This window comes from Penicillium psychrofluorescens, assembly GCF_964197705.1.
Source record: "Penicillium psychrofluorescens genome assembly, chromosome: 1".
Lineage (NCBI taxonomy): Eukaryota > Fungi > Ascomycota > Eurotiomycetes > Eurotiales > Aspergillaceae > Penicillium > Penicillium psychrofluorescens.
The window spans coordinates 2,169,745-2,195,871 of record NC_133439.1 but is presented as its reverse complement, the minus strand read 5'-3'; the positions used below and the strand labels follow the sequence as shown (position 1 = coordinate 2,195,871).

At 54.6% G+C, this 26,127-nt stretch overlaps 10 protein-coding genes across 10 annotated transcripts; 6 read left to right on the top strand and 4 right to left on the bottom strand.

Moving 5' to 3' along the window:
* Positions 1–373: 373 nt before the first annotated feature.
* Positions 374–2,837, bottom strand: PFLUO_LOCUS818 (uncharacterized protein; the record flags this gene model as incomplete). The annotated part of the gene is made up of 5 exons (XM_073785944.1): positions 374–385; positions 440–1,660; positions 1,710–1,829; positions 1,885–2,641; positions 2,728–2,837. The coding sequence occupies 5 exons, from the start codon at positions 2,835–2,837 to the stop codon at positions 374–376; spliced, it is 2,220 nt and encodes a 739-aa protein (XP_073634914.1).
* A 431-nt stretch (positions 2,838–3,268) lies between these two features.
* PFLUO_LOCUS817 (ATP-dependent DNA helicase chl1) lies at positions 3,269–6,232 on the top strand (the record flags this gene model as incomplete). The annotated part of the gene is made up of 6 exons (XM_073785933.1): positions 3,269–3,395; positions 3,667–3,833; positions 3,897–4,538; positions 4,597–5,262; positions 5,316–5,486; positions 5,534–6,232. The coding sequence occupies 6 exons, from the start codon at positions 3,269–3,271 to the stop codon at positions 6,230–6,232; spliced, it is 2,472 nt and encodes an 823-aa protein (XP_073634913.1).
* Positions 6,233–6,485: 253 nt separating this feature from the next.
* On the top strand, positions 6,486–7,234 carry PFLUO_LOCUS816 (60S ribosomal protein L28; the record flags this gene model as incomplete). The annotated part of the gene is made up of 3 exons (XM_073785922.1): positions 6,486–6,517; positions 6,661–6,859; positions 7,016–7,234. The coding sequence occupies 3 exons, from the start codon at positions 6,486–6,488 to the stop codon at positions 7,232–7,234; spliced, it is 450 nt and encodes a 149-aa protein (XP_073634912.1).
* A 276-nt stretch (positions 7,235–7,510) lies between these two features.
* On the bottom strand, positions 7,511–8,649 carry PFLUO_LOCUS815 (uncharacterized protein; the record flags this gene model as incomplete). The annotated part of the gene is made up of 2 exons (XM_073785911.1): positions 7,511–8,223; positions 8,277–8,649. The coding sequence occupies 2 exons, from the start codon at positions 8,647–8,649 to the stop codon at positions 7,511–7,513; spliced, it is 1,086 nt and encodes a 361-aa protein (XP_073634911.1).
* Positions 8,650–9,372: 723 nt separating this feature from the next.
* Positions 9,373–14,879, top strand: PFLUO_LOCUS814 (Phospholipase D1; the record flags this gene model as incomplete). Its single annotated transcript, XM_073785900.1, has 2 exons — positions 9,373–14,750; positions 14,810–14,879. The coding sequence occupies 2 exons, from the start codon at positions 9,373–9,375 to the stop codon at positions 14,877–14,879; spliced, it is 5,448 nt and encodes a 1,815-aa protein (XP_073634910.1).
* A 404-nt stretch (positions 14,880–15,283) lies between these two features.
* On the bottom strand, positions 15,284–16,831 carry PFLUO_LOCUS813 (uncharacterized protein; the record flags this gene model as incomplete). Its single annotated transcript, XM_073785889.1, has 1 exon — positions 15,284–16,831. One exon carries the CDS (start codon positions 16,829–16,831, stop codon positions 15,284–15,286), a length of 1,548 nt encoding a protein of 515 aa, XP_073634909.1.
* Positions 16,832–17,511: 680 nt separating this feature from the next.
* Positions 17,512–20,489, top strand: PFLUO_LOCUS812 (threalose-6-phosphate phosphatase; the record flags this gene model as incomplete). Its single annotated transcript, XM_073785877.1, has 3 exons — positions 17,512–17,937; positions 18,007–20,254; positions 20,326–20,489. 3 exons carry the CDS (start codon positions 17,512–17,514, stop codon positions 20,487–20,489), a joined length of 2,838 nt encoding a protein of 945 aa, XP_073634908.1.
* Positions 20,490–21,382: 893 nt separating this feature from the next.
* Positions 21,383–22,819, top strand: PFLUO_LOCUS811 (uncharacterized protein; the record flags this gene model as incomplete). The annotated part of the gene is made up of 1 exon (XM_073785866.1): positions 21,383–22,819. One exon carries the CDS (start codon positions 21,383–21,385, stop codon positions 22,817–22,819), a length of 1,437 nt encoding a protein of 478 aa, XP_073634907.1.
* A 382-nt stretch (positions 22,820–23,201) lies between these two features.
* PFLUO_LOCUS810 (uncharacterized protein) lies at positions 23,202–24,100 on the top strand (the record flags this gene model as incomplete). The annotated part of the gene is made up of 3 exons (XM_073785855.1): positions 23,202–23,250; positions 23,309–23,376; positions 23,450–24,100. 3 exons carry the CDS (start codon positions 23,202–23,204, stop codon positions 24,098–24,100), a joined length of 768 nt encoding a protein of 255 aa, XP_073634906.1.
* Positions 24,101–24,323: 223 nt separating this feature from the next.
* Positions 24,324–25,425, bottom strand: PFLUO_LOCUS809 (uncharacterized protein; the record flags this gene model as incomplete). The annotated part of the gene is made up of 4 exons (XM_073785844.1): positions 24,324–24,635; positions 24,701–25,105; positions 25,162–25,261; positions 25,316–25,425. 4 exons carry the CDS (start codon positions 25,423–25,425, stop codon positions 24,324–24,326), a joined length of 927 nt encoding a protein of 308 aa, XP_073634905.1.
* Between the last annotated feature and the right edge of the window lie 702 nt (positions 25,426–26,127).

Genomic DNA, 26,127 nt, shown 5'->3' with positions numbered 1-26,127 from the left:
TAGAAACGGAGGGAAGAAGATGAAGCGGAAGAGTGGTGTCAAGCACCACGTGAGCAGTCGGTTTTTTTTTAATGGAAGGAAACGTGTTGCATGACTACGCTAGATCTAACTAAACCCCAAAGTCGAATATTATGTATGTCCAGAGAAAATCGGGAAGGGGCAAAATGCAACTATGTGGAAACAGCAGAGGGGAATGGAGACGCCAGATGTAACAGACAACATTCGCCGCCCGAACGGCGAGGACAATTTTGGGCGGGATTACAAGATACCAGATATGCAAGATTCGAAAGGATCAAACGCCCAACAGGGAGCTCGTGAAACATGGACAAGATGCAAGGGAAAAACTGCCACTCCATGGAGACCAGGGTATCAATCACATCACAATCTGCAGAAAAGTCAGTGAGCTGTACAGGCAGAGAGAAGTCTGGGAGGGACATACGCAATCGCTGTCATTCTTGGCACTGGGCACTCCCATCTCTTCGAAAGTCTTGGGGCCCTTGCCCGGCACAGGACCAGGAGGCTTCGATGGCTTCTGGGACGAAGCGGACGACGAGGCGACCGATGGCTGGGGGGTGGAGGACCCCGAGCCTATGGACGGCCCGCGAGACTCCCCTCGCGATGAGAAAGAAGGCGAGCCTGGCGGACGAGGGGAGGCCGGGGGACGGGGTGAGGGCAGTCCACCATGAGAACCCACAGGAGTCCTGGCGGGTTTACGATCTGGGGTTGCCGCGTCCAGGCGTGGGGGGCGTCTGCGGTCCATCGGCGCAGAGTACCCGGCATCAACTCGTGAGGCACTTCCTGGGGGACTCATCATCATCTGTGAACTGGCTGGGCCAGGAGGGACACTGCCTGGTGTAGCCGGGCCAGGCGGGCGATAGCCCATGGGCCCTGACCCATAAGACGTAGTCCGAGGGCCAGGAGGCCCGCCATAGCCGGGAGGCGGATTCTGGCGCAGATTCGGGTTCACGCCAAATGCAGAGCTTGGCCGATGATCGGGCATGTTCAGCGGCCGGCGATCGGAATAAGGAACAGATCCATTGTTGTCGTTCAGACTCATCCGGGATGGATCGGGCATCTCGATATTCTCCGGCGTGGCTTCCAAGGACCCCCCGCGTCGCGACTTGATACGGGCGATGGCCACTTTCTCGTGGTCCTTGCGGGACAGAGTCTTCGACCGCGAGATGCTGTCGATTCGACCGGAGGCATCCTTATTGCCACTCGCGGCGGCTTTGGCATACCAGCTTCGGGCTTCTTTGATATCCACCGGCACAAAGATGCCAACCTCAAAGAAATAGCCGAGCGCGAACTCTGCTGTCGGCAGGCCGCTTTGGGCGGCACGCTGTGCGTAGGTGAAAGCCAATTCGTCATTCTTCTCAAATACGCCCTCGTGGCCGCAGAGGAACCATTTACTGATTGCCATCTCGGCTTCCGGCTCGCCTTGACAAGCCGCCAGCGCGTTGTAGTGCAGGGACAGAGCGGGGTTGAAATCACAACCCAGCTGGCAGAGTTCATATGCAGCACCCATCTTTACTTGGGCTTTGGCAAATCCGTGGTAGGCAGCTTTCTCGATGTTGATACGGGATGCATTTAGGTCGAGCGGCAGAAATGTCTCTGGAACGTTGACTTGAGGGAGTTCCCGGGCTAAGAGCATGCCATAGACCTGTTGATATTAGAACCCTATTCCTAAATTGATACGTGGGACCACTCACATAGGCACCTTGGGGTGCGTTCTGGTCGCAGGATTGTGCAGCAAGTCTGATATAGTCCAGCCCCAGGGGGAAATCCTGGCGTTGGCCGTGTTGTCCGAGGAGAATCATCATTCCCAAACGCTGGCAGGATGTTAGTGTCAACCCAAGTCATGGTTTCACCCCAAACAATACATACATAGTAGGAAGCAGAATCGGACGCAGAAACACCCCGTTCATAGTGTTTGATTGCTTTTTCTGGCTCACCCGAGCTCTCAAACTGCATGCCGATGCGGTATTCGGCGCGCGCATATCCCTTCTCCGCGGCGCGCGTATAGCAGCGGAAGGCCTCCTTGCGGTCGACGCGGTAGCCGAATTTGCCAAATTCGAGCCACATACCCTTGATGAATTCTGCCTTGGGGTGGTGCTGCTCGGCCAGGAAGCTGACAATGTTCATCGCATCAACCTTCAGCTGTCGTTCGACCTGCGGTGTGTGCGGGCGCGGCGGCTGGGTCAACGACAAGCGGGCTTCATTCTGCGCGGACACTTCAACATATGCCAGGGCGTCCTGAGCCCAGGCCAGTTGCATCTCGGGATCCGTGGTCGACAGCACCGCCATGCGGGCGCGCTCCAAGCTCGCTTCTCTCTGTTCATCGGTCGGAGGGACGTTTGGCGGCGGATTGCGCAAGACCGGGAAAGGGGAGAAGTTGGGATGGTCCATACTGTCGTAGGTGGCCGACTGTGCGTACGGGCTGGGATCGTACGCCTGGCTGTGTTGGGGCTGCTGGCTCAGCACGATGGAGGCGGACGAACTGCGCTCGGGGTATACGGCGCGAGTGTTATTATGATTGTTGTACGGAGCAGGCGGTGGCGGTTGACCGCGACGGGGAGCGGGGGCGCGATGTTCCATCTGGGCGAGGTTGTCCTGCATGTGTTCCGGGACCTCGGGCATGACTCTGGTCGGATGAATGAGCATCCTGACCCGGGGCATACTGATCAAATGATGGGAGGGGGGGCGAAAGAGCTATTTCGGGCGACGCACCTTTGGGGGGAGGGGGAGATGACTTCTGGCATGTAGAAGTCATCCTGGCCCCCTGGATACCAAGTCGCTCCCAGCCGTTGCTGACCACGGCCCTGTGGCGGTCTGTTCATGGTGGACCGCCGGGGGGGGGGGAGGGGAGGGGGTGGGGACTGGTAATGGGAATTAGGAGGGATCAGGGATGGAGACGGGCAGTTGGGAGAGAGCATCCACGAAAGGAAAAGAGAAGAATCCAAGGAGGGAGGGAGGTGTCGTGAGTAAACCAGAAGAGTTCCGCCAAGAGAGGTACAGTCGGTGGTCCCTGGTGCCGTTCCAAGGTTCTTCCCCCCACTATATTTACGGCCTGTCCTCCTTCACACGACACCACGACAACACACGAACGGCGGAGACGGAAAGAATCCTTCCTGGCCCACCATCGCCGTTCTTGTTCGGTGCAAATGTCTCGCAGTCGTGCCCTACGGGGTCGCTCCACCTAACGGTCACGAACTAGTCTAATCATCTCGGTTATTTTTATCCGCGCCAAGGGCTTCCGTGGTTTTCCAGAATGTCGGCCGATGAGAAGGAGGACTTCCACCACCCATACGTCCCCTATGATATCCAGCTTCAGTTTATGCGCGCTTTGTATGCCTGCCTGGAGGATGGCAAGGTGGCAGTGTTTGAGTCTCCTACTGGTAAGTAACCAGGCAACTTAACGGGGGAGCGGACCAGCTACTAAACGGGGGTGCAGGTACTGTAAGTGTGTTGTTTCGAAACGGGTTAGCATGGCACGGGGGCTGAGACCCCGGTTTAGGGCAAATCGCTCAGCCTGATCTGTGGCGCGTTGACCTGGCTCCGGGACCACAAGCGCAGGGCGTTTCAAGAGTCGGTCGATCGCGCAATATGTGAGACTCCTGCCTCACCAAAAAAAAAAAAAAAAAAAAAAAATCTCTAACATCTTTGGAGGCGATGATGATGAACCGGAATGGATGCTCGAATTCGCCAAAAAAGAGTCCCGCCGCAAGCTCACGGAGAAGAGAAATGAGTTTGAAGCCCGCTTGGCAAAGATCAAGCAGGAGGAAGAGCGGCTGAAACAAGCGCAGCAGATCACCGAGCGCCCTCGGAAAAAACAGGTATGCAGAGCCCCCCGACTGAGCCTTGGCCGACTCTTCTCATGAAAACCCACCGGGAACTAGCGTGTCGATGAACCAGCCTCGCAGCCTGATGCGGACGATGATAGCCAGTTTGCCCTAGACGACTATGACAGCGAGACAGACGACAGAAAGAAGCCGGCGGGCGAGTCCGGCAATTTTGACGGCTTATCTGCCAGTACGTTGGCCCTTCTGGAGCAGTTCCAGGGCAAGATTTCCTCTCGGAAAGAAGACGAGGACGATGGAGATGCCGAGGTGAAAGTCTTCTACTGCTCTCGCACCCATTCTCAGTTGAGTCAGTTTGCGGGTGAATTGCGACGAGTCACTTTCCCATCGAGCATTCCCGGAGACCTCGACTCGGAGACCAAAGATGAGCTTTCCAAACTCGAGGAACGGGTGAAACACCTTTCTCTCGGATCAAGAAAGAACCTCTGTATCAATCCGCAAGTCCGAGCGTTGGAGAGCGCCACCGCCATCAACGAACGTTGTCTGGATCTGCAGCAGTCGGGGGTAGCGGCTGACAAGAAATGCTCTTTTCTTCCGTCCAAAGATGACGAGGCGTTGGTTCTCCAGTTCCGGGATCACGCTCTGGCAACTGTCAAGGACATCGAAGACCTGGGCAAAGTCGGCAAGCAAATTGGGATATGTCCCTACTATGCATCTCGCTCGGTCGTCAAGCACAGTGAAGTCAGTCTTTCCGCTTCCATAGCATTTCTGGGTTGCTTCTTATACTTTTCTTTTGTAGATTGTGACACTACCATATCCCCTCTTACTGCAAAGGTCCGCGCGGGATGCGCTCAACCTGTCCGTCAAGGACCATGTCGTGATCATCGATGAAGCCCACAACTTGATGGATGCGATATCTGGTATCCACTCTGTGACCGTGTCGCTGGGTCAGCTGCAGACTGCAATCTCCCAGATAACGACGTATGCACGCAAGTTCAAGAACCGGCTGAAAGGCAAAAACCGAGCCTATGTCGCTCAAGTGATCCGGCTAGTAAGCTCCATTGCGGACTACCTACGATCCATTTCCCAGAAAAAGGGTCCCTCCGAAGGGTCGGTGCAGTTTTCGGATGTGATGGCCGGAAAGGGAGTTGATCAGATCAACCCGTACAAGCTCTCTCGATATCTGCAGGAGAGCAAGCTCGCCCGGAAAGTGGATGGCTATGTTGAATCTTCTGAGAAATCACAGGTGGGCCGGACCAGAGAGAAAACAAATGTGCCGGTTCTCTTCCATATCCAAGGTTTCCTTCTGCCTCTGATGAACCCATCAGAAGAGGGGCGGTTGTTCTATCAATGTACACCGGAAGACGTGGTGTTGAGATACATGTTGCTTGACCCAACCAACCACTTTCGGGAAATTGTCGAAGATGCGCGGGCAGTCATCCTTGCCGGTGGGACCATGTCTCCCGTCAGTCTCCTAGTCCCAGCTGGAATTTATGCTTTGGCTGACATGGTCGACAGATGTCCGATTACTTGAACCATTTGTTCTCCTATGTACCACCTGGACGACTCGATACCTTCAGTTATGGCCACGTTATTCCCGAGAAGAACTTGGTCGCCCAGTCTCTAACCAGAGGTCTTCTTGGCTCCGAATTTGATTTTACCTATGAAGCTCGACAATCTGAAAAGATGGTACACATCTCTGGGCCTCTACTTTTGCGCTTTCTGACTTCTTTTAGATCACCGACCTTGGAAGGACTATAGCGACTCTCTGTCAGGTCATCCCTGATGGTCTAGTCGCGTTCTTCCCCAGTTACGATTACCTCAGCCATGTGTTGAACGTGTGGAAAAAGCCCGTTCCAAATGGGAATGGCCAAACCACGTTGAGTATGATTGAACGCAAGAAGAAGGTTCTGTATGAATCACGCGAGACGGTCACAACGACGGACACATTGCTTCAAAAATATACCGAGGCTGTCGAGTCCGGATCGGGGGCTTTCCTTCTCTCCGTTGTAGGCGGGAAGCTGTCGGAAGGCATCAACTTCTCCGACCGACTCGGGCGCGGTGTGCTGATAATTGGCCTACCATTTCCCAACATCCGCAGCGCTGTCTGGCAGGCCAAGATCCAGTACATCGAGGAAAAGACCTACAAGCAGAGCACTGGATCCGAGTCGGAGCGGAAGGCGACGGCCACAGCCGCGGGGAGAGACTACTACGAAAATTCATGTATGCGGGCGGTGAACCAGTGTATAGGACGAGCCATCCGGCACGTTAATGACTATGCGGCGATCGTGATGATTGATCGGCGATACGAGTCCTCGCGCATCCAGGGCAAATTGCCGAGCTGGATCCGAGGGAGTCTGGTGTCAGAATCATCAGCGCGGCCAGCCCAAGCGACGGTTCAACGGCTCTCGGGATTCTTTGCGGAGAAAGGGTAGTTTGGGGTGCATACAAAATAATAGAAGTCAGGACTGAACCAACTACACTGGTCGAAGTAGAACAAATAGCGGCAGAAACACAATTGCGCGTAATGGGTAGGCGGTCAACGACACACCCCCAAATCAGGGCTTGACCCTATCACCTGACCGCTAGCGCACACTTTCCCGGCAGTGACTGGATTTCCACCATCGAGAAGTCGACGACCCTTTCCCCCTTCATCGCCCAACTTGTCGAACCACTCTCGCCGACAAGATGCCTACCCGCTTCACCAAGACCCGGAAGCAGTGAGTCGACTCCCTCTCCTGAATTTCCTGGCCCTCGAATTTTATTTTCCATGCCCATGCGCGCGACATCGAAAAACTCGATCGACATGACAGACCATCTCTTCGTGCCAGCACAGTATCACTAACCTAACTCTCTCTTCCAGCCGCGGCCATGTGTCCGCCGGTTACGGTCGTATCGGCAAGCACCGCAAGAGCCCCGGTGGTCGTGGTATGGCCGGTGGTCAGCACCACCACCGTACCAACATCGACAAGTACCACCCCGGTTACTTCGGTAAGGTCGGTATGCGGTACTTCCACAAGACCAAGCAGCAGTTCTGGAAGCCCACGATCAACCTCGACAAGGTACGTTCCGTCAAACAATCGAATTCGGGAGAAGATGTGTGTAGAGGCGATGTGCCTCTGTGGGAGCAGGCAGCGGGCTGGCCAAAATTGGAGAAAGAATATCACGACCGGGCATTACGATACGGATCATGGTGACTAACATCTCCCTCTTCACAGCTGTGGTCCCTCATCCCCGCCGAGCAGCGTGAGGCCTACCTGAGCGGCAAGAAGACCGACACCGCCCCCGTCATCGACCTCCTCCCTCTGGGCTATTCCAAGGTTCTCGGCAAGGGCCGCCTTCCCGAGATCCCCGTCGTCGTCCGCGCCCGGTACGTCAGCCGGGACGCCGAGCAGAAGATCAAGGAGGCTGGTGGTGTTGTTGAGCTGGTCGCATAAGCGTTGAAATTCGATGGTGTTTCCGGAGAAGACGGAATGAATTGGGGTCTGCCAGCGATGGGGACGGATACAAAAAGACCGGCTAGGCCGGAAAGAAAAGAAGGGTTTTGTGTATGCAATTATCCGCATAGCATGGCCTCCGAATGCCCTGACGATTTCACATTGTGTTAAGCAAATACCACAAGGAGGATTTTTCACTACTGTGCTTTGGGCTTCTACATGATAATAGGGAGGGAGGTAATTGTAGGAGTCTTGTAGACATGTTCTTATGTATGTTTAGATCTTCGATTCCCGAACCGACCCCTTTCGACCAGCGTCAGCCGCCAACGTCTCGCTGATGAACCGAACGGCCTCGTCCACCATCTTGGCCGTTACCTCGTGGCCAGCCGACTGGTCGATAATATCCTCAAAAGAGACTGCACCATCCGCGAACCACCCGTCCGGCGAGATCGCTTTCTTGAACCACTTCAGAAACTCCTCTCCCCGGTGATATGGCACAAGCTTATCCACTCCCCCAGACAGGTTCAGAATCCGTTTGCCAGCCAGGCAACGGGTCAAGAGCGGCCGCAGGGCCTGCTTCTCCTTCTCTGTCGGATCAGGCAGTGGTCCCTCCCGCAACGGTCCCTTTCCTGCTCCGCAATCGACCTGACTCAAAAACAGACTAGCGGGGTCATACTGTTTGACAATATCCACAAAGGAGGTAGGAAACGCCTCGGAACCCAGGATTTCCGCGCCGGGTGGATTGCTTTTGGTCCATGAGGGGAGCTTCGACAGTCGGGCGCGGTCTACCATGAGATTGATGTAGTCAGGGCATCCAATGATCACCACACCGGCGGTAATCCGAGGGTCGTGCAGCAGACAGCTCCATGCGGCGTGGCCGCCTAGCGAGACGCCCAGCACGAGGTTCTCGATGATGGTATGCTCGCCATTGGGGAAAATGAATGAGGCGAGGTAGTCCATCAGTAAAGACGTGTCTCGCGCAGTGCCCTCTAAATCTCGCATTAGTTGAAATCTTATATGCCTGTCGCCGGGAAAGACTCACGGAAGATAGAGAACATATCCTGCGCATGGCGCGGATTACCCTGTCTCCAGGCCTCATTGGCCAGGGGGTCAACCAGTCGCGTGCCATGGTTTCGCTGGTCAAAAGAAACCGCTATCAAGCCCTTGGCCGAGGGAGAATCCTTAATTCTGCCATTCCAGTCAGAGAGGGCAGATTCAGCAACGCCGGTCATCCGTTCTTGTGTCGCCAATCGCGGGTGCAGCAGCCACAGACATGCCACGTCTTTGGCTTGTGGCCGGAGCTCGTCGAGTCCGAAGACGGTCACTTGGATGCCGGCAATGGCATAGGACTTTTGCGACACGCCAGTGGGCTTGGGGCGGCCGGAGGTGTCGAGGGTTTTCATTGGGTCTGTCATGATAACTGTGCAGTGGTTCTAATCCCTGACTGTACACATGGAAGGTGGAGGATGGAATCGTTGGCGGGGGGGTTTTGAAGTGGCTCCAAATTGACTCGGGTATATATCAGAAGAGCCGAGGGAGTCCGGGATTGTTTGGTCGGGATCGATATCGCCATTCATTGTTGTCTGTTTAGAAATACCACACGGTGGTGTCCACTACCACTCATCCTCGCACTTTTCAATATTCATCTTTCATCTATAATAGTTCGTGATCGTATACAGGCACCTTCACCGGCCGACCACATCACGTGACCAAAACCAAGACGGCACGTGATGACCAGGGATCTCTGTGGCAGCGACCGGAGAGAGCTGCTTGATGATGAATCCCCCCCCCCGTCGTCAGTAGCCCCGGTCAGCAGTCCTGGTTGGCCGATCACCACCCTGCCCTGACCAGAAACCCCTTTTCTGCTTGTGCGCAGGATCAGACCGCCTTTCGAGTCTTGGCTGGCCCAGTCAGAGCACTAGATGGGGCGGAACTCCACCGCGGTTCCAATCAAACCCGACTCCCGCAACGCTCCTTGAATATTGTCAACACATTATTACTGTTCCGCCCAGAGTCCAACTAGCATGTCGGTGGGAAGATCAAATCGTGTGCGATAGGGTCTGTTTTGATCCACATGTATGTAGTGGGATGACCCGATTCATGACTTGCTACTGACAAGTGTGCCTTGCACTAGCACCATGCCCGACGCTGTTTCGGCCACTGCCTCCCTGACGGAGGCAGAAAGCAGCCCTGACAAGGCCATGTCAAAGATGCCGGAGCCCCTCCCAATCGCCAATGTCCAAAAAATGGCGTCCCCGTTCCCCTCCCCAACGGAAGCCAGTCGCCCCGCGTCGACAAAACAGCAGACCCGGGCAGCGGAGAACACGGATGAGAATGGAAGCCCAGATATCAGACCGTTATCAAGGAACGCCGAGGGGCTGCGTGGGAAGGAGAATCGGCCGCCGTCTTCAGCGCATGGTTCAGCGAGAATCAAGCCGGCGTCTCTGAGCAGCCACCCCATGAACAGGTCGGCGGAGGATTCGCAGCCGCCATCGAGCCGGCAGCACCATCCACCCTCCACTACTGGGATGTCTCCATCGTCGCGTACCCCGAGTGTGCAATTTCGAGATACAGACAATGAAGCTGTTGATTTGCCGCAGTCTCGAGCGCAGTCCCGGCCCGCGTCATTGATCGAAGAGGCAGGGGACCAAACAAGGGGAAAACCGTCACTGCTCGAGAAGATCAAGTCATTAGCAGTGTCACCCTCATTTGCATCACACCAACGGACGGCGAGTGGAGCGACAATTTCAGACTTCAGACCTCCTCCGTCTGATTTGCTTACTCCCGGCTCGGAGAGAGGGGACTTTTACTTCCCAGAACCCCTGGCAGAAGAAGGAAGCGATATTGATGCCGACGCGGAGGAAAGCGGTGGAGAGCAGCGTGATGCTCGGACCAAGAAAAAGAGACAATTCACTCGAAGGCGGCAGCAGACGGATGAAGACACGGGCAACCGTACTGCTCCTACGACGCCGAAAACGACCCGTCGGCCTTCTTTTCATTTTTCTTCTTCGTTCGCGCCCTTTGAGAACTACCGCTCTAATTTTTTCCCTCGGAGAGCCAGCACCACGGACTTCAGTCCCCAACCGCGTGAGGGTGTTTCGGAGGATGAAGGCCGCGATCGGATCAACCGGCGGCTAAGAAGTCCCTGGGGGGCCAATCGTGGCTTCACCTACGCTGGACGGCAGCAGGAGGGACAGGAAAACCAGGACGAACCGCGCCCTAGCCATCTGAGGCGTCTGACAGGACTTGCTGGGCCATCAGAGAACCAAGAGAGCCTGACAGCCGCCTGGAGACGCCATCGGGCCGAACGGGGCACTAGTATGGGTGCCCAGCGATGGCGGCAAATCAAAGCCGGCTTCAAACTCATTGGCCAACGGCGCAAGGCGGACAATACCGTGGACAATGCGAAGTCGGCGGAATTGCTTGCTGAACTCTCCTCGGCTGTACCCGCGGCGTTGATTCTAGCCAGCGCGTTCCAGCGAGACGAGCATGGGAGCAGACGAATCCCAATTCTCCTGGAGCAACTGAAGGTTCGTGTCACAGACAGCAAGATTGTTTCGCATTCTGGAGACCGCCACTTGGTGTTTCGAATTGAATTGGAATACGGAAGTGGCATGACACGAATGAAGTGGATCATTCACCGCACCTTGAGAGACTTTGCCAATCTGCATCTGAAGTACAAGCTCCATTTCGGCACCCAGAAATATCTGCGACCTTCCGAGAACGCCATTACCCTGCCCCGCTTCCCCAGAAGTGCCTTCCCCTACCTACGTGGCGTACGAGGGCTAGAAAGCGAGTTTGAGGACGAGGGCGAGGAAGAAGGATACGAAACCGGCCCTGAGCTAATGAGCGGCACGGAGAGGGCGGGCAGGAAGAAAAAGACTGCTCCCCAACACCAACGTCGGCCCTCTGGTTTCTCCCGAAGAAAATCCAGTGTCGCGGTGCCGGGAGAGGAATCAGCAGTCGAAGGTGCTTCGGGGAGGAAGGAATCATCTTACCCAGAACGACAGCGGAGGAAGCTTGAGCTCTACCTGCAGAAGATGATCAGTTTCTTGATCTTTCGAGCTGACAGTAACCGGCTGTGCAAGTTTTTGGAATTGTCCGCTCTTGGTGTGCGTCTTGCTGCAGAAGGGAGCTACCATGGCAAAGAAGGGTTCTTGATCATCCAGTCTTCTAAAGGTCTCGACTTTCGCAGGGCTTTGACCCCGGCTCTCATCAAGAAGCGACATTCGCCTAAATGGTTCCTTGTGCGGCACAGTTACGTTGTCTGCGTGGACTCTCCCGAGGAGATGAATATTTATGACGTTTTCCTGATAGACGCTCATTTCAAGGTCCAAACGCAAAAGATGAGCCTTCGGAATCAAAAAGCAAAGGATTTGGCCAAATCTGCCAAGGACTCTGCAAGACATCCTCAACACCATACCCTGCGTCTGGAGAACTCGGAGCGGAAGTTGAAGCTGCTGGCCCGGAACGAACGTCAACTCCAGCAATTTGAAGATTCGATTCGATTCATGGTCACCAACACTCCATGGGCCAGACCCAACCGATTTGACAGCTTCGCCCCAGTCCGGAAGAATTGCTTTGCGCAGTGGCTTGTGGATGCACGGGATCATATGTGGGTCGTGTCGCGAGCCATCAACCAGGCAAAAGATGTCATCTACATTCATGATTGGTGGCTCAGCCCGGAGCTGTATATGCGACGCCCGGCTGCCATCAGCCAGAAATGGCGATTGGACCGTCTTCTCCAACAGAAAGCTCGAGAAGGAGTCAAGGTCTTCGTGATCATGTACCGAAACATCAATTCGGCCATTCCCATCGACTCGGAATATTCCAAATTCTCTCTCCTCGACCTTCATCCGAACGTTTTTGTTCAAAGATCTCCGAACCAATTCCGCCAAAATACTTTCTTCTGGGCCCATCACGAGAAACTGTGTATTGTCGACCACACCTTGGCTTTTGTCGGAGGCATCGATCTCTGCTTTGGACGATGGGATACTCCTCAACATCAGCTGACGGATGACAAACCTACGGGGTTCGAAACAACGGATTTGCCGAAGGATTCAGACCACTGTCAGCTTTGGCCAGGGAAGGATTATTCAAACCCTCGAATTCAGGATTTCTATGATCTCGACAAGCCATACGAAGAGATGTACGACCGGAACATTGTGCCACGGATGCCCTGGCATGATATCTCGATGCATGTCGTAGGCCAGCCTGCCCGAGATCTCACTCGACATTTCGTTCAACGGTGGAACTATATTCTTCGCCAGCGGAAACCAACACGACCAACCCCGTTCCTCCTGCCCCCGCCGGATTTTAACCCGGGCGATATGGAGGCCTTGGGTCTAGATGGGACGTGTGAAGTGCAAATCCTGCGCTCGAGCAGCATGTGGTCTACAGGAACGCCTGATGTCACCGAACACAGCATCATGAATGCCTATGTCAAGCTGATTGAGGAGTCAGAGCATTTCGTTTACATTGAGAACCAATTCTTCATCAGTACCTGTGAAATCGAAGGCAGGAAGATTGAGAACCTCATTGGTGATGCATTGGTGGAGCGAATTGTGCGAGCAGCCAAGAACGAAGAAGTGTGGCGGGCAGTTATAGTCATTCCATTGATGCCCGGCTTCCAGAACACCGTGGACAGCGAAGGTGGAACGAGCGTGCGGTTGATCATGCAATGCCAGTACCGCAGTATCTGTCGTGGAGAGACCTCAATCTTCGGACGTCTCCGCGCTTTAGGCATCGAACCGGAAGATTACATTCAATTCTTCAGCCTGCGCGCCTGGGGCAAAATCGGTCCTCAGAAGCAGTTGGTCACCGAACAACTTTACATCCACGCGAAGTGCATGGTTGTTGACGATCGTGCCGCGATTATCGGCTCAGCCAATATCAACGAACGATCCATGCTCGGGTCACGAGATTCAGAAGTTGCTTCCATTGTGCGCGATACGGATATGATCATGTCCACTATGAATGGCAAACCATACCTTGTTGGACGGTTCCCACACACTCTCCGCATGCGCCTGATGAGGGAGCACCTTGGAATTGACGTCGACGAGCTCATGGAGCACGACTTCGCCACTGAAGAAGAGCTACGGAAGATCGAAGTTGATGAAGACTCTCGTCCAGCCAATGACCAATCTCGGGAGCGGCGAGGCTCGGAATCTTCAATGCTGGAACGACAGAATGAACGAGAGATGATTGAGCGCCGGCATCGCATCCAAGACGAGTTCCTGTCTCGCTCCGAGGATATGCACAGTTTCAACCACGATGTCGACTGGGAGCAGGGCAATAATCCCAACCTCAAGTCTAGTCGCAAGATCACTGCCGACCCACGTGTTACGGATAAACCCGAACACAAGAAAGACGTGAATGGCGATGGTATTGACCACATGAATGCGGCTTCCCAAGCAGGACTTGGAATTGCTCGCGATTCACAAATAATGGCTGATAGCAAAGAAGCTTTGGTCTCCCCCATTGCCCCTGAGGGCAAGGGCACCCTGGGGCAACCCAAACAGTCATCACGAAAGCCATCTCGCACGAGCTCCACGGGAAGAGATGGTAGAAAAGGATCTTCAGCTGACACACCTCATGACTCCGAGTCCAATTCCAAACTTGATGCTCCGCTGCAGGGCCATGGGCCTCCAGGACCGTCCAGCCGCGAGTCTGAGACGACTGGTAGCAGCGGTCTGATCATGTCCAAGGAGAACCATGACACTTCCAGATACCCACACTTGCCCGGTCCGGTTCTCAGGCGGATATTTGTGGATAAGGATTGTATGAGAGATCCCGTGAACGATGCCTTCTATCTGGACACCTGGCAAGCGCTGGCTGAGAAGAACACCAAGATATTCCGGTCTGTGTTCCGCTGTATGCCCGACAGCGAGGTTAAGAATTGGAAGGAGTATAAGGAGTACGCCGCATACGGAGAGCGGTTTGCGGAGATGCAAAGCCACGCGAGCAGCAAGTCATTCAACCCGCCTCACCAGAAAACTACCGGCCCGCCAGGCGCCAATTCCACCGCTGCTTCTACTACTGCAACTTCGCCCTTGTCTCCCATCAGTCCGAACACTGAGAAAGCAGAATTGAACACTCCTCAGACAATTGATGAAAAGATCGTGCTCGGGCCCTCTGACTCTAACCGAAAGGAGTCCAGACAGCAGCCTGACCTCTCCAAGCAGGAGACATTGTCATCTATTGGTGAGAAGTCTGCTCTGAAGGTGGCATCAGAACAAACGTCGTCGAATCACGCCCAGAATGGACACGGTGACGAGAATGGTATCGGTGGAGGTGAGATGGAGAAGCCGCGGACAAACTCAACGCACGTCGATTACTCCGAAGCCATCAACCTGAACTCAACCTCTCAAACACAATCCCGGAGACGGAGACGCAGAGCCACAACTATTGGGTCTAAACGAGAATTCCATGGTGCGGATGATGTTGTGGACAAGCAACGCGCGGAAGACCTCCTGAACAAGGTGCAGGGCCGCCTCATTCTCTGGCCCTATGACTGGTGCGTTCTGACTGTCTTTGTGGCCACTGGATTTAGCTGACATGATCTTTCTTAAACAGGCTCGAGAAAGAGGAACAGGGCGGAAACTGGCTCTACGCTTTGGATCAAATTTCTCCGTTGGAAATTTAGTAAGTTGTCCCCCCTCTTATATCTTGCTCGGGCTGCATGCTAACAGAAATATAGCAATTGATCCCTCATCTTCGTTTTGAATTAGCACTGGACGGCGTCCTGGACCTATTCGCATCCATCCATCGCGTCTATTGTTCCTGTCTTGAGCGCTGCTTGCCACACGCAGTTGATGCATTTTCATCGTCTCTCCAACGCATTGATCGAATGTCCTTCTTTCCCTTTTCTTTCTGTCCGAGTCATACATTGTACTGGGATAAACTGGCATTGTTGGATTACTTCAGTCGACTCTAGCACTTACACCAATCATAAGCGTAATTCTGTTGCTTCATCTTTATCTCATTCACGTAATCAAACAGAGAAGGGTATTGGTTTCTATAAAGTACATCATAGTTGACATTAACGGTTCATTCAAGACCGACATCCGTCGAGGATGCGATCCGTTCTCGAAAGACTTCGAGTTCATCAAAGTTGGCCTGCAACGCGGGCGCCAGGATACTGAACTGACTATTCCCCCGACGAGAGGGCCAATCGTCGCACGCACGTTGAAGCGAGTCATGAGAAGCCATGAAAGCACATTGCAGCTCGGCGATGCGTGCACATGACCGACCCAAATTACGCATGAACTGGGTCGGATCCTGGATACACAAAAAGCGGATATTCTGTTTTGTGGCAACCGTGGACCTTGCATTCATGATTGATCGCTGGCCGCGATGGAAGGTGGGTTCCTCGCCTTGCTTAGGACGGCGCATCTTCTGTGCTCCGAAGAAACCCGGGGGATCCGCAGCAACACCGACGGTTTGGAGGTCGATCTCTGATCCGTAGATATGTAGGAAGGCGAGCAATTGCTTACCCAGGCGATAAGGACCCACGAACCGATCGTGGTTCATCTTGAGGAATGCAATGATTAACACGGCAAGCGCGTTGGCTCCAATGCCCGAGTTTACGGGACCAAAGAGACCGCGTGCTTCCAGTAAGGTGCGAGTCGCGACATACAGAGGTCGCAGGGAGGGAAATTCGGCATGAGCGGTTTGTAGATACTCGTCCATGAGACGAGGAAAGTGTCCAAAGGAGAAATGAAGCCGCAGACCGGTTTTTTGGTGCTGCGCTGAGAGTATGGGTACGGATTTTCGGACAAAATGAACCTGGTCAAATGCGGAGCTGGTCCGTAAAACATGTTCAACGAGGCGTAGGCGTGGATCCAGATGAGCAGTCAATACAAAGGACCGTCCGGATCGTTCCTGGTATTTGACGGGGAAGACGAAGTGAGCACCTGAATGCGGCAGCGCCAGCCCTGTGCGGCGAGAATTGGTGATCTGAGGTTTGAGATCGAGAGACTTTCGTATGGATTTGGCAGCGAAAGGAAGTCCTGTCAGTAGATCGGCGGACAGAATGTGCCTTTCCAAGAGATTTCCCACTTCCAAACTCAGTTGCTCGACCACTCTTTGTTCACCGGGGCGAAGGGTCAGGTGTTGGTCCAACGCGCGAATCTCGGCATCCAAGCGTGCCGTAGCTTCATCGTGAGCAGGGTACTGCTCGACATGTGCCAGCCAGGGTCTTTGTCCAGGCTGCACGCCATGAATCAAGTCTAACGTAGGTCGTTGAGAGGATAAGCGCGAAACCGGACTATCCAGGCCGTGGTTCCTCTTGCGGCGTCGCGCTTTGCTCTGGGGCTTGACCGCAGTTGGCTCGGGCTCTGGGGTTTCTAAGGTCGGTGAAGTAGCTGTCGCCGGTGGGCTGTAGCCCGCATAAACCTCCGGGCGGAGCTGTGGCCTCCAAATCGCTGGCGACGGCTCACGAGGGTAGACCTTGCGAATGAGGCCCGCCCGGTTGGCATCGCGATGGGCGCCTACGGTCTTTTCGAGGCTGTTGGTGAAGATCTCCGGGTCTTTGACTGGGACATGGGATTTGAATGGGTGGCGGACCTGTTTCGAGAGTGCTCGAGCCGGCCGCATGGCAGGGTGATGGGTGTGTCGGTTGGAGAACTTCTGAGCTGGTGCAGGGTCTGGCCAGGCCGGGTCGATATTGGTGCCTCAGGCCGCAATTGACCATGTGACCCGTCTGAGAGATGAAGCCGTTCAAACAATCATGCCTACGTAGTGTTAGTATTTCTATCTTTCTCTACCTACCGGGAGTATGTATGTCGATATGACGTTTCGCATGCCTCATGTTTGTGTTGGTCACGATAGGCGGGCCATTGTGAATGGTCCAGCTCATCCACTCACCGCTTGCGTCTTCTGCCCCTCCATCATCATCAATCACCTTCCCTTGCTTTCCCTTTTCCATTCCCTTCTCCCGTTCACCACAATTCTCAGTCCAATTACCTCCCTAGCTTTTGCCATCACACCCTGCCTCATGCCCGCTCCCTGCTGACGGTGGCGTCTCTCCCTTTCTGTGCCCATCCATGGCTGTTGGGCGCCACCCGTAGGTTGTTCTCGTGCGTGTTGATCAACTGCTTATCGACCCCATCTTGCTCCGAGGTACCTTCGATCCCTTCCTTCTGCGTTGACGTCAATCCTCCCCCGGATCATGGCCATGACATGTGATAATTGCAGCTGGCGTTGACATCCGCTGCAGTTTAATTGCAAACAATCCCGCTAGGTGGAGAAGTGATTGGCCGACCGCAGTTTCCATCATGACCGATCAAGACAGCCCAAAGCAGGTGCCGGAAGGCCAGCCAGACCCAGTGCTGGTTGGCCCAGGACTACGGGCCTTGAAGGAGGAAGCATACACAGATGCTACCAATGTGACCCCTGCTGCGGATGCGGATAAGGCACACCCAGTCGACACCGATACGCCCTCATACTTTGCCAACATCCCTGGAGCCAATGCTGCATCATTGGACCCGTCCGAGCTTCCCTCGTCTCCCGCTTATGTAGCAAAGCGAGCATCGTCGAGCATGGACTTATTGCGACGGTTAAGCTTGACCGCAGATGCCTCGCCATCTTCGCCGGAGGTCGATCCACGCACACAGCACCCGGGACTACGTCTGAGCGGCCGTTTGATCAGTGCCGCATTCTGCATACCATACAAGCTCTATCACCAGCCAGGATCGGATTTGGTACGTCGAGTCCTGTTGATTTTGACTGCCCAAGGAGAGAAAGCTGACCAAGGTTTTTGGTGAGAATAGGTGATCAAGCCACGATCTGGAAGCTCGGCTCTCTTCGATTCATTCGCCCACCTTGCCTCAGATGAGACAACTTGGTCACACACTCTGGTAGGCTGGACTGGTGAAGTTGAGCCGACCTTGGACTCGAAGACACCCTTACAGCCGATCCCCGCCAACGCCGTCGGCAAGTTGCCCACCGTTCCGCACAACCCACCCCCCAATCTCCCGTTGAACAAAGCGGCAGCCCCGGTTCCCGTGGATGCCAGCCAGAAGCCCCCGATGCATCCACTGTTGGAGGGGATCAATATTGATCGGGAAGATCGAGAGCGGCTCGATCACCAGCTCAGCTCGGGGCGCTATGGCCGAATTTTGCCGGTGTGGCTGTCTGACGCATCAGACGAGCCGCAAGATACCATCTTGCTGAAGGACCAAGGAAGATGGCGACGGTATGCGGAGCGAGAATTGTACCCGTTACTGCACTACAAGCAGCATGGTCCAACGGATGGCCGTTCGGAGCGGCGTTGGTGGGCTGATTACCTCCGGTTAAATCAGCTGTTTGCGGACCGTATTGCGGAGGAGTATCAGGAGGGGGATGTCGTGTGGGTTCATGACTACCACCTGTTCCTTCTGCCTAGTCTCCTGCGGCAGCGAATTCCCAACATCTACGTGGGCTTCTTTTTACACTCACCATTCCCCAGCAGCGAGTTTGTACGGTGCCTGGCGAAGCGCAAGGAGGTATTGACGGGCGTGCTAGGTGCCAACATGATCGGATTTCAGACGTTTTCCTACTCCCGACACTTCTCTTCGTGCTGTACCCGTGTTTTGGGCTTTGAATCAAACTATGCCGGGGTGGATGCCTACGGGGCGCACATTGCGGTCGACGTGTTCCCCATTGGGATTGACGCACTCGCCATCCAGAAGGCCGCCTTTGGAGCCCCAGACATCGAAAAGGCCGTGACGGGAATTCGCAGTCTGTATGCCGACAAGAAGATGATCGTGGGTCGTGATCGACTGGATAGTGTCCGGGGTGTGGCGCAGAAACTACAGGCGTTCGAAGTATTTTTGGAGCGATATCCCGAGTGGCGCAACAAGGTTGTCCTCATCCAAGTGACAAGTCCCACCAGCGTCGAGGAGGAGAAAGAGGATCCTGAAAACAAGATCGCTGGTCAGATCTCCAGCCTTGTTTCCACCATCAATGGCCGTTTTGGGTCTCTGAGCTTTTCACCCGTCCAGTATTACCCGCAATATCTCTCGCAGCAAGAATACTTTGCTCTATTGCGCGTGGCTGACGTTGGATTGATCACCACGGTGCGAGACGGGATGAACACCACAAGTCTGGAATACATTGTCTGCCAACAGACAAACCACAGCCCACTCATCCTGTCCGAATTCTCGGGAACTGCGGGTACGCTACCTAGCGCTATTCACATCAACCCTTGGGACCTAGCTGGCGTCGCGGGTGCTATTGACCGGGCACTGAAGATGCCCCCGGATCAGCGAAAGGAGCAGCACCTAAAGCTGTACAAGCATGTGATCACCAACACAGTCTCGAATTGGTCGAAGCAGTTTCTCCATCGTCTCCTGACCAATCTCTCCTCGTTCGACCAGTCGGTTGCCACGCCTGCACTTGACCGGGCGAAACTCCTGAGGCAGTACCGCAAGGCGCGGCGGCGACTGTTCATGTTTGACTATGACGGAACGTTAACACCCATCGTCAAGGATCCACAGGCCGCCATTCCGTCGGACCGAGTGCTGCGCACCATTAAAAGCCTCGCGGCAGACCCGCGCAACGCTGTTTGGATCATCAGTGGACGGGACCAGGCTTTCTTGGATGAATGGATGGGCCACATTCCAGAATTGGGGCTGAGCGCCGAACATGGATGTTTCATTCGCAAGCCCCGGAGGGACGACTGGGAGAATCTGGCTGAACGAACGGATATGGCCTGGCAGAAGGAAGTGGTGGAAGTTTTCCAGCACTTCACTGAACGTACTCAGGGATCCTTTATTGAGCGGAAACGGGTGGCTTTGACCTGGCACTATCGGCGAGCGGATCCGGAGTACGGCGCGTTCCAGGCTCGTGAGTGCCGGAAGGCCCTTGAGAATACTGTGGCCAAACGCTGGGATGTGGAGGTCATGGCGGGCAAGGCGAATTTGGAGGTCCGGCCGACATTTGTCAACAAGGGCTATATCGCCACGCGGCTAGTGGACGAGTACGGGGAGAAGCCTCCTGACTTCATTTTGTGTCTAGGGGACGATTTCACCGACGAAGGTATGTGGGAATTTTGTTCATGGTGCTTGCGGCTTGCGACCAAGATGATTGCTGACACAGTTCTGGTTCAGATATGTTCCGTGCGCTGCAGAAATTTGACCTGCCCCAGGACCACGTGTATTCGGTCACCGTGGGTGCCAGCTCGAAGCAAACCGACGCCAGCTGGCATCTTTTAGAACCCGCCGATGTTATTGGCGCCGTCCAGATGCTGTACAGCCACGGCCAAGACTACTGAAGTACCTCATGCTCAGATAACTGTTACGAATCGGCTCGCATTGTTTCGATAAGACTTTGGCTCGGAGTGACGGGTTTCCTCCGGCTCGGCATACAGGATCGTGTTGTGGAGTTGGGAGTGGCTTGCTAAATCCATCCCTCGTTGGGCTTGCTTCATTTTTGTTTCCCTTGTTCCGGAGTTGAGGGCCTGGCTGACAGGTCCTCTGATTTGACTGCAGGCATGGCACAGCCTGTCTTCTTATGTGTTGTAATCGTGGCATAGACCCATGAGCGCCGGCGTTGTATGTTTAAATGTGCTAGATGCTTTGGAATAGACGGAATGTTTGAGTGAAATGTCAATTTCGGTGGGCAGGCCTAAAAAGTAATCTTCTGTCCAGGTCCATTTGTACTCGTGGAAAGCAGTGGTTTGGGCACTTGCGATGCTTTTCCAAATCCAGCGGCCATGAGACCCGCTGTCCCCTTTGCCGAAGTAGTCGGCTTTAGAGCTTGGTCGTGTAGCAACCTAGGGCTTCCTATATGAACGACCAGAGCGATCGGCTTTAGAAACTGGCATCATCTTCGAATGTGCATATTCATCGGACTCTAGAATGACGGAATGGCACTGCTACTCGAGTGAATTGAACACCGATTGCACTGTCATCGGAGGGCGCCCTCGGGCATCGATGCGAGGCCAGCGGGGCCGAGGGGTCGGTCGGAACCCCGTCATATTTTTCAATTACATAAATTTTCTTTCACTCGCGGGGTTCGTCGTAACGTACTTGACTCACTCGTTAGTTACTAATAATAATTGAGTAATTCTCTTCGTGGCGTTTCTTGATGCAATTTGGCGTTCTTTCCCATTTCCATTTGGGACGGTCATCAATGACAGCCTAAACGAGTCCGCTTTGAGATCCAATGGCGCAGGAGAAGCCGGCAAGCATGGTCGAGGATAAAGACCTCGAATGCGGAACCGAGCCGGCCACCACCACCGTCGATGCCGAGCTCCGACGTGCCTCATCCGATGAAGAATCGACAATCGGCGAGCCGGGCGCCAACAACGAGTATAATGACCTGACTACGGTCCCCACGAACACCAGCGCCATTGCACGCACCCTCACGGTCGTGCGCACCCGGGAATCTGGCAAAGATCTCGGTCCGCCGCCGGACGGGGGCTTCCAGGCCTGGTCGCAGGTCGCACTGGCGCATCTGATCATCTTCAACACTTGGGGGTACATCAACAGCTTCGGCGTGTTCCAGACATACTATACACAGACATTGAATCATCCGCCGTCCGACATATCATGGGTGGGCAGCATCCAGATCTTCCTGCTCTTTTTCATCGGGACATTCTCCGGCCGCGCAACGGATGCAGGCTATTTCAAATTCACCCTCGCGATGGGTGTCCTCCTGGAGGTCTTTAGCATCTTCATGACCTCGCTGTGCACCAAATACTGGCAATTGTTTCTGGCACAGGGCGTGGCACAGGGTATTGGTTGCGGACTGATGTTCTGCCCGACACTGGCGCTGATCTCGACGTATTTTGCCAAACGGCGCGGCATTGCCCTCGGTCTCGCTGCCTCGGGCTCTGCGACAGGAGGACTGGTCTTCCCGGCCGTGATTATGCGCCTGCTTCCGCGCGTTGGATATGGTTGGACGATGCGAACGCTCGGGTTTATCACGCTGGCGACTCTGATCCCCTGCCTGGTTTTCCTGAAGCAGCGCCTACCGCCGCGCACCACGGGACCGCTCGTTGAATGGGCCGCATTCACCGAGCTGCCCTACGCGTTGTTTGCAATGGGAATGTTCATGAACTTCTGGGGCCTGTACGTCGGGTTCTTCTATATCGGCAGCTTCAGCCGCAACATCATCGGCGTCTCTGACACAACCTCGATCGATTTGCTGATGGTCATGAACGGCGTCGGAATCGCGGGTCGGTTAATCCCCAACCTGGCAGCCGACAAATGGACCGGTCCATTCAACCTGCTGCTGCCGTTCAGTTTCGCCACCGGTGTGGTGGCCTACTGCTGGGCGGGCGTGTCGAGTCTGTCGGGCCTGTGGGCATTTGCCGTCTTCTACGGCCTTTTCGCTGCGGGCATTCAGTCTCTGTTCCCTGCCACACTCAGCACGCTGACCACAGATCTCAAGAAGATCGGCGTGCGCATGGGCATGGTGCTTAGCGTCGTCGCCATCGCGGCGCTCATCGGCTCGCCCATTGCCGGGGCTCTGGTCGAGCGCGATAACGGGCAGTACCTCTTTGCACAGATGTTCATGGGCAGCGCCATCTTCGGGGGTTTCTTGACGCTGGTCGGGGCCCGAGTGGCCAAGGTAGGCACCGGTCTGGTGCGCGTGTAAATGCGTAGTTGAACATTAGCCCTAACCACCAACCATATAGAGATACTTGGTTAGCTACCTCACAGACTGCATACTTAAATATGAAATATGAAATAATGGAATATTAATGACCATAATATATTTGCCCATCTCTACAACCGTCTATAACCATCTATGACCCTCTCTGTTCTGTCTTGTTATTAACTACTACTTCGTGATTCAGCGCCCAGACCCCCCCCCCACTTCGTTAGTTTGCCCCTCCGATGATTCAGTTCTTCCACTTCCGCTTCTTCTCCTCTGCCAACAACTACATACTACCTCGGCAAACTCCCTTGGCTCGTCAATTCTCCCTTTATACCCCCATTCATCCCATTCACCCCCGCCCACCACCGTCTACTCTACCATGGCGCCCCGCGGTCGAGGAGGAAAGTTCAGCAAGCCCACTCGAGGAGGTTAGTCGCGTGCAACCCCTGCAGAAAAAAGACCCTCGCACTGATAGTCGTCAAATAGGAGGCAAGCACTTCAGCAGAAACCTGCAGCCCATAGATAAGGATGGGAATGTCGTTGGAATGTGGCGGGTACGGTTTTCCTTCCACTTCAATGCCCTTCAACCGGCAAAGAGACCAACTAACACATCCCCGTTCCCTCCAGGAGCCCCAAGATGTAGTGCCCCAGTCCAGCGACGAGGAATCCTCCAGCGAGGAGTCTGAAGAGGAAGAGTCCGGCGAGGGCGAAGAAGGAAGCGAAGACGACGACGCCGGCCCCAGCTCCGCCGCGGGCGCATCCATGACCCGCGAAGAGCGAAGAGCCGCCGCCAAAGCAAAGAAACAAGAGGCGATTGCTAGACGAAAGCACACCGCCGCGCAGCCGGGCGATCTGCCACCGAGCGACTCCGAGGCCAGCGAAGTCGAAGACCTACCCGCCAACCCGAACCACACGGCCAAATCCCGCTCGCAGCTGCAGAAGAAGGAGCCCGACGAGAAAGCTGCCCCGGCGCGGCCGAAAAAGGCGCCAGCTGATTTATCGCAGCTGTCGCGGCGAGAGCGTGAGGCGGTCGAGGCGCAGCAGGCGCGCGAGCGGTATATGAAGCTGCATGCGGAGGGGAAGACGGATGAGGCGCGCGCAGATCTGGCGCGATTGGCGCTTGTGCGTGAACAGCGGGAAGCCGAGAAGGCAAGGAAGCAGGCGGAGAAAGAGGAGAAGGACGAGCAGGCACGGGAGCGCGCGGCTGCTGTGCAGGAGCGCGAGGACCGGTTGCGACAGGCGGCGATGGGTAAGCCGAAGAAGGGTGGGAAGAAATAAAATAGGTTGATAGTACGCTTCATCATCGTCATATAAACCATTTCCCATTCTCCAATTGATCTATGAAACAACTCAAAAGCCATAGATGAACCCACAATGTACACCGAACGCCGCTTCTCCAGATACATGTAAAAAGTCCACAATTACACTCTTTCAGCCATGCATGAGCCAGTCAAAAACAAGATCTACACGGGATCCAAAGAACCCTTGGTTCGGTGCTTCATCACACACCCCAGAACAAGCCCTCGACACTGTGGCCTTGCGCGACAACCCCCCAGCCGGCAATCAGACTGACGAGCCAGAGCACCGCAAAGATGAGGATGGGAGCGAGCAGCAGCTCGGTGTTGTGCAGAAAGGGGAGGGCATTGTACCCCAGGAAGGTGATATAGGTATAGTAGATGAGTGCAGACAGATATAGTGTGTTTCCGAGGAATGTGGCCAGGAAATTGCTCGGGCTGCGAGTGAGGAGCGGCAGGAGCAGGAACTGCACCACATAGAGGTGGAGGTAGAGAGGGAAGAAAGCGCGGTTGGAGACCTATAAGTAGCCGTGTCAGCGAAGCATAAGAGGAATTGCGGGCTGCCACGGGGGGTTCGTCTCACATCAAAACAATACCCAAACTCTAGCTGTTCCTTTTCCCCCGGCTGGGCAAATAGACCCTGCGCGGCGCCGCGTCGTCGGCCCCGGGAGCCGCGCAAGCCGGCTAGGGACGTGGCAGCGCCGTCCGGACCGAATAGTCGGCCGATGACGAAGTAGCCGATGGTCGAGATGAGGAGGGAAGATCCAATGAAGTGGATGAAGATGAAGAAGAACAAGAGGCGGACAATGGCGCCGAAGGACGGGGTATAGGCTAACCCCCAGGCGAGGGCTGTGAGGAGAAGGAAGAAGGATAGGAGGTAGGTGAAGGACGGGTCTGGCCGGTGCCATGTATTCTTGGTTTCTGGGGAAGAGGGAAAGGTCAGTAACGTCGTGGGATATCCGCGCAGAGTGGATTGCAACTTACGTTTCTGTAAAGCACCCAGTTAGCATATTTTCCCTGTCCGGATCTGCTGGGAGCACTTACATGGTAATAAATTGACTTGAAGACCTTCTTCGGGGCAATTAACAACGAAGTCATCTCCCAAATGGCCATTTCAAAGTCCATCTGCGGGAACTTGAACAGCCTGTTTCGCAGGTCAGTCACCATATCATTCGATCCAGAGCACTCGTCCACCGACCTCTTGAAGAATCGCGGCATGCGCACGCTGGACCGGCGACTGGTCGGCGTTGACCCGCCGAGGTTGGCCGGTCCGGCATGTTGACGGGGCACGGAGATGTGGGGGTTCATGGTCGAGGGAAGGGCAGCCCCAGTGAGTCTCAGACGAGGCAGCTGAGAACCAGAGCGTGTGTCTGGGAATTCAGGACAACAACAACAATGATGCTTGGGCATGGCGTCGAGGTGCCAAGGTAAAAGGTGTTATGTCATCTCCGGTCACGTGCGGTGTCGATCATGAGGTTCCGCTTGCCCTAAGCAGACAGAGAGACAGACAGCAGTATACCACATGTTGTCCGTCGTGCAATCATACACCGTATACGAACGACGACTGATTAGTGAGAAACGGATTGATTTACATAATTCCGACGGTGCAATGGACGCACAGCCCTGGAATAACCAGATCGGCTGACAAGTGACCTGTCTGCAAGGGATCGGGATGAGGCATCACCTCTGCTGTATCGCCTGCATCATTACAAGGTTTAGAATTGCGAGCAGTCAGAAAATTCCCAGAGATAGACTCTGGGCTGAGGGTTACATACGTGGTACATACAACAGACAGACGACTCCATCTTCAGCCCCTGAATAATAATCATCCAGGATGCCGATCCTCAGTTGATTCCGAAACCCGGAATCACAATAATAATAATAATAATAATAATTCATCCAGTTCCCCTGATTGTATTTCATGACTATTGTTCTCCTCAGTGAAAATCCAAGGGAACAGTAAACGGGTGGTCGGTTCTCCCTGAGATCAGATCCACTCAGGAGTTCTCT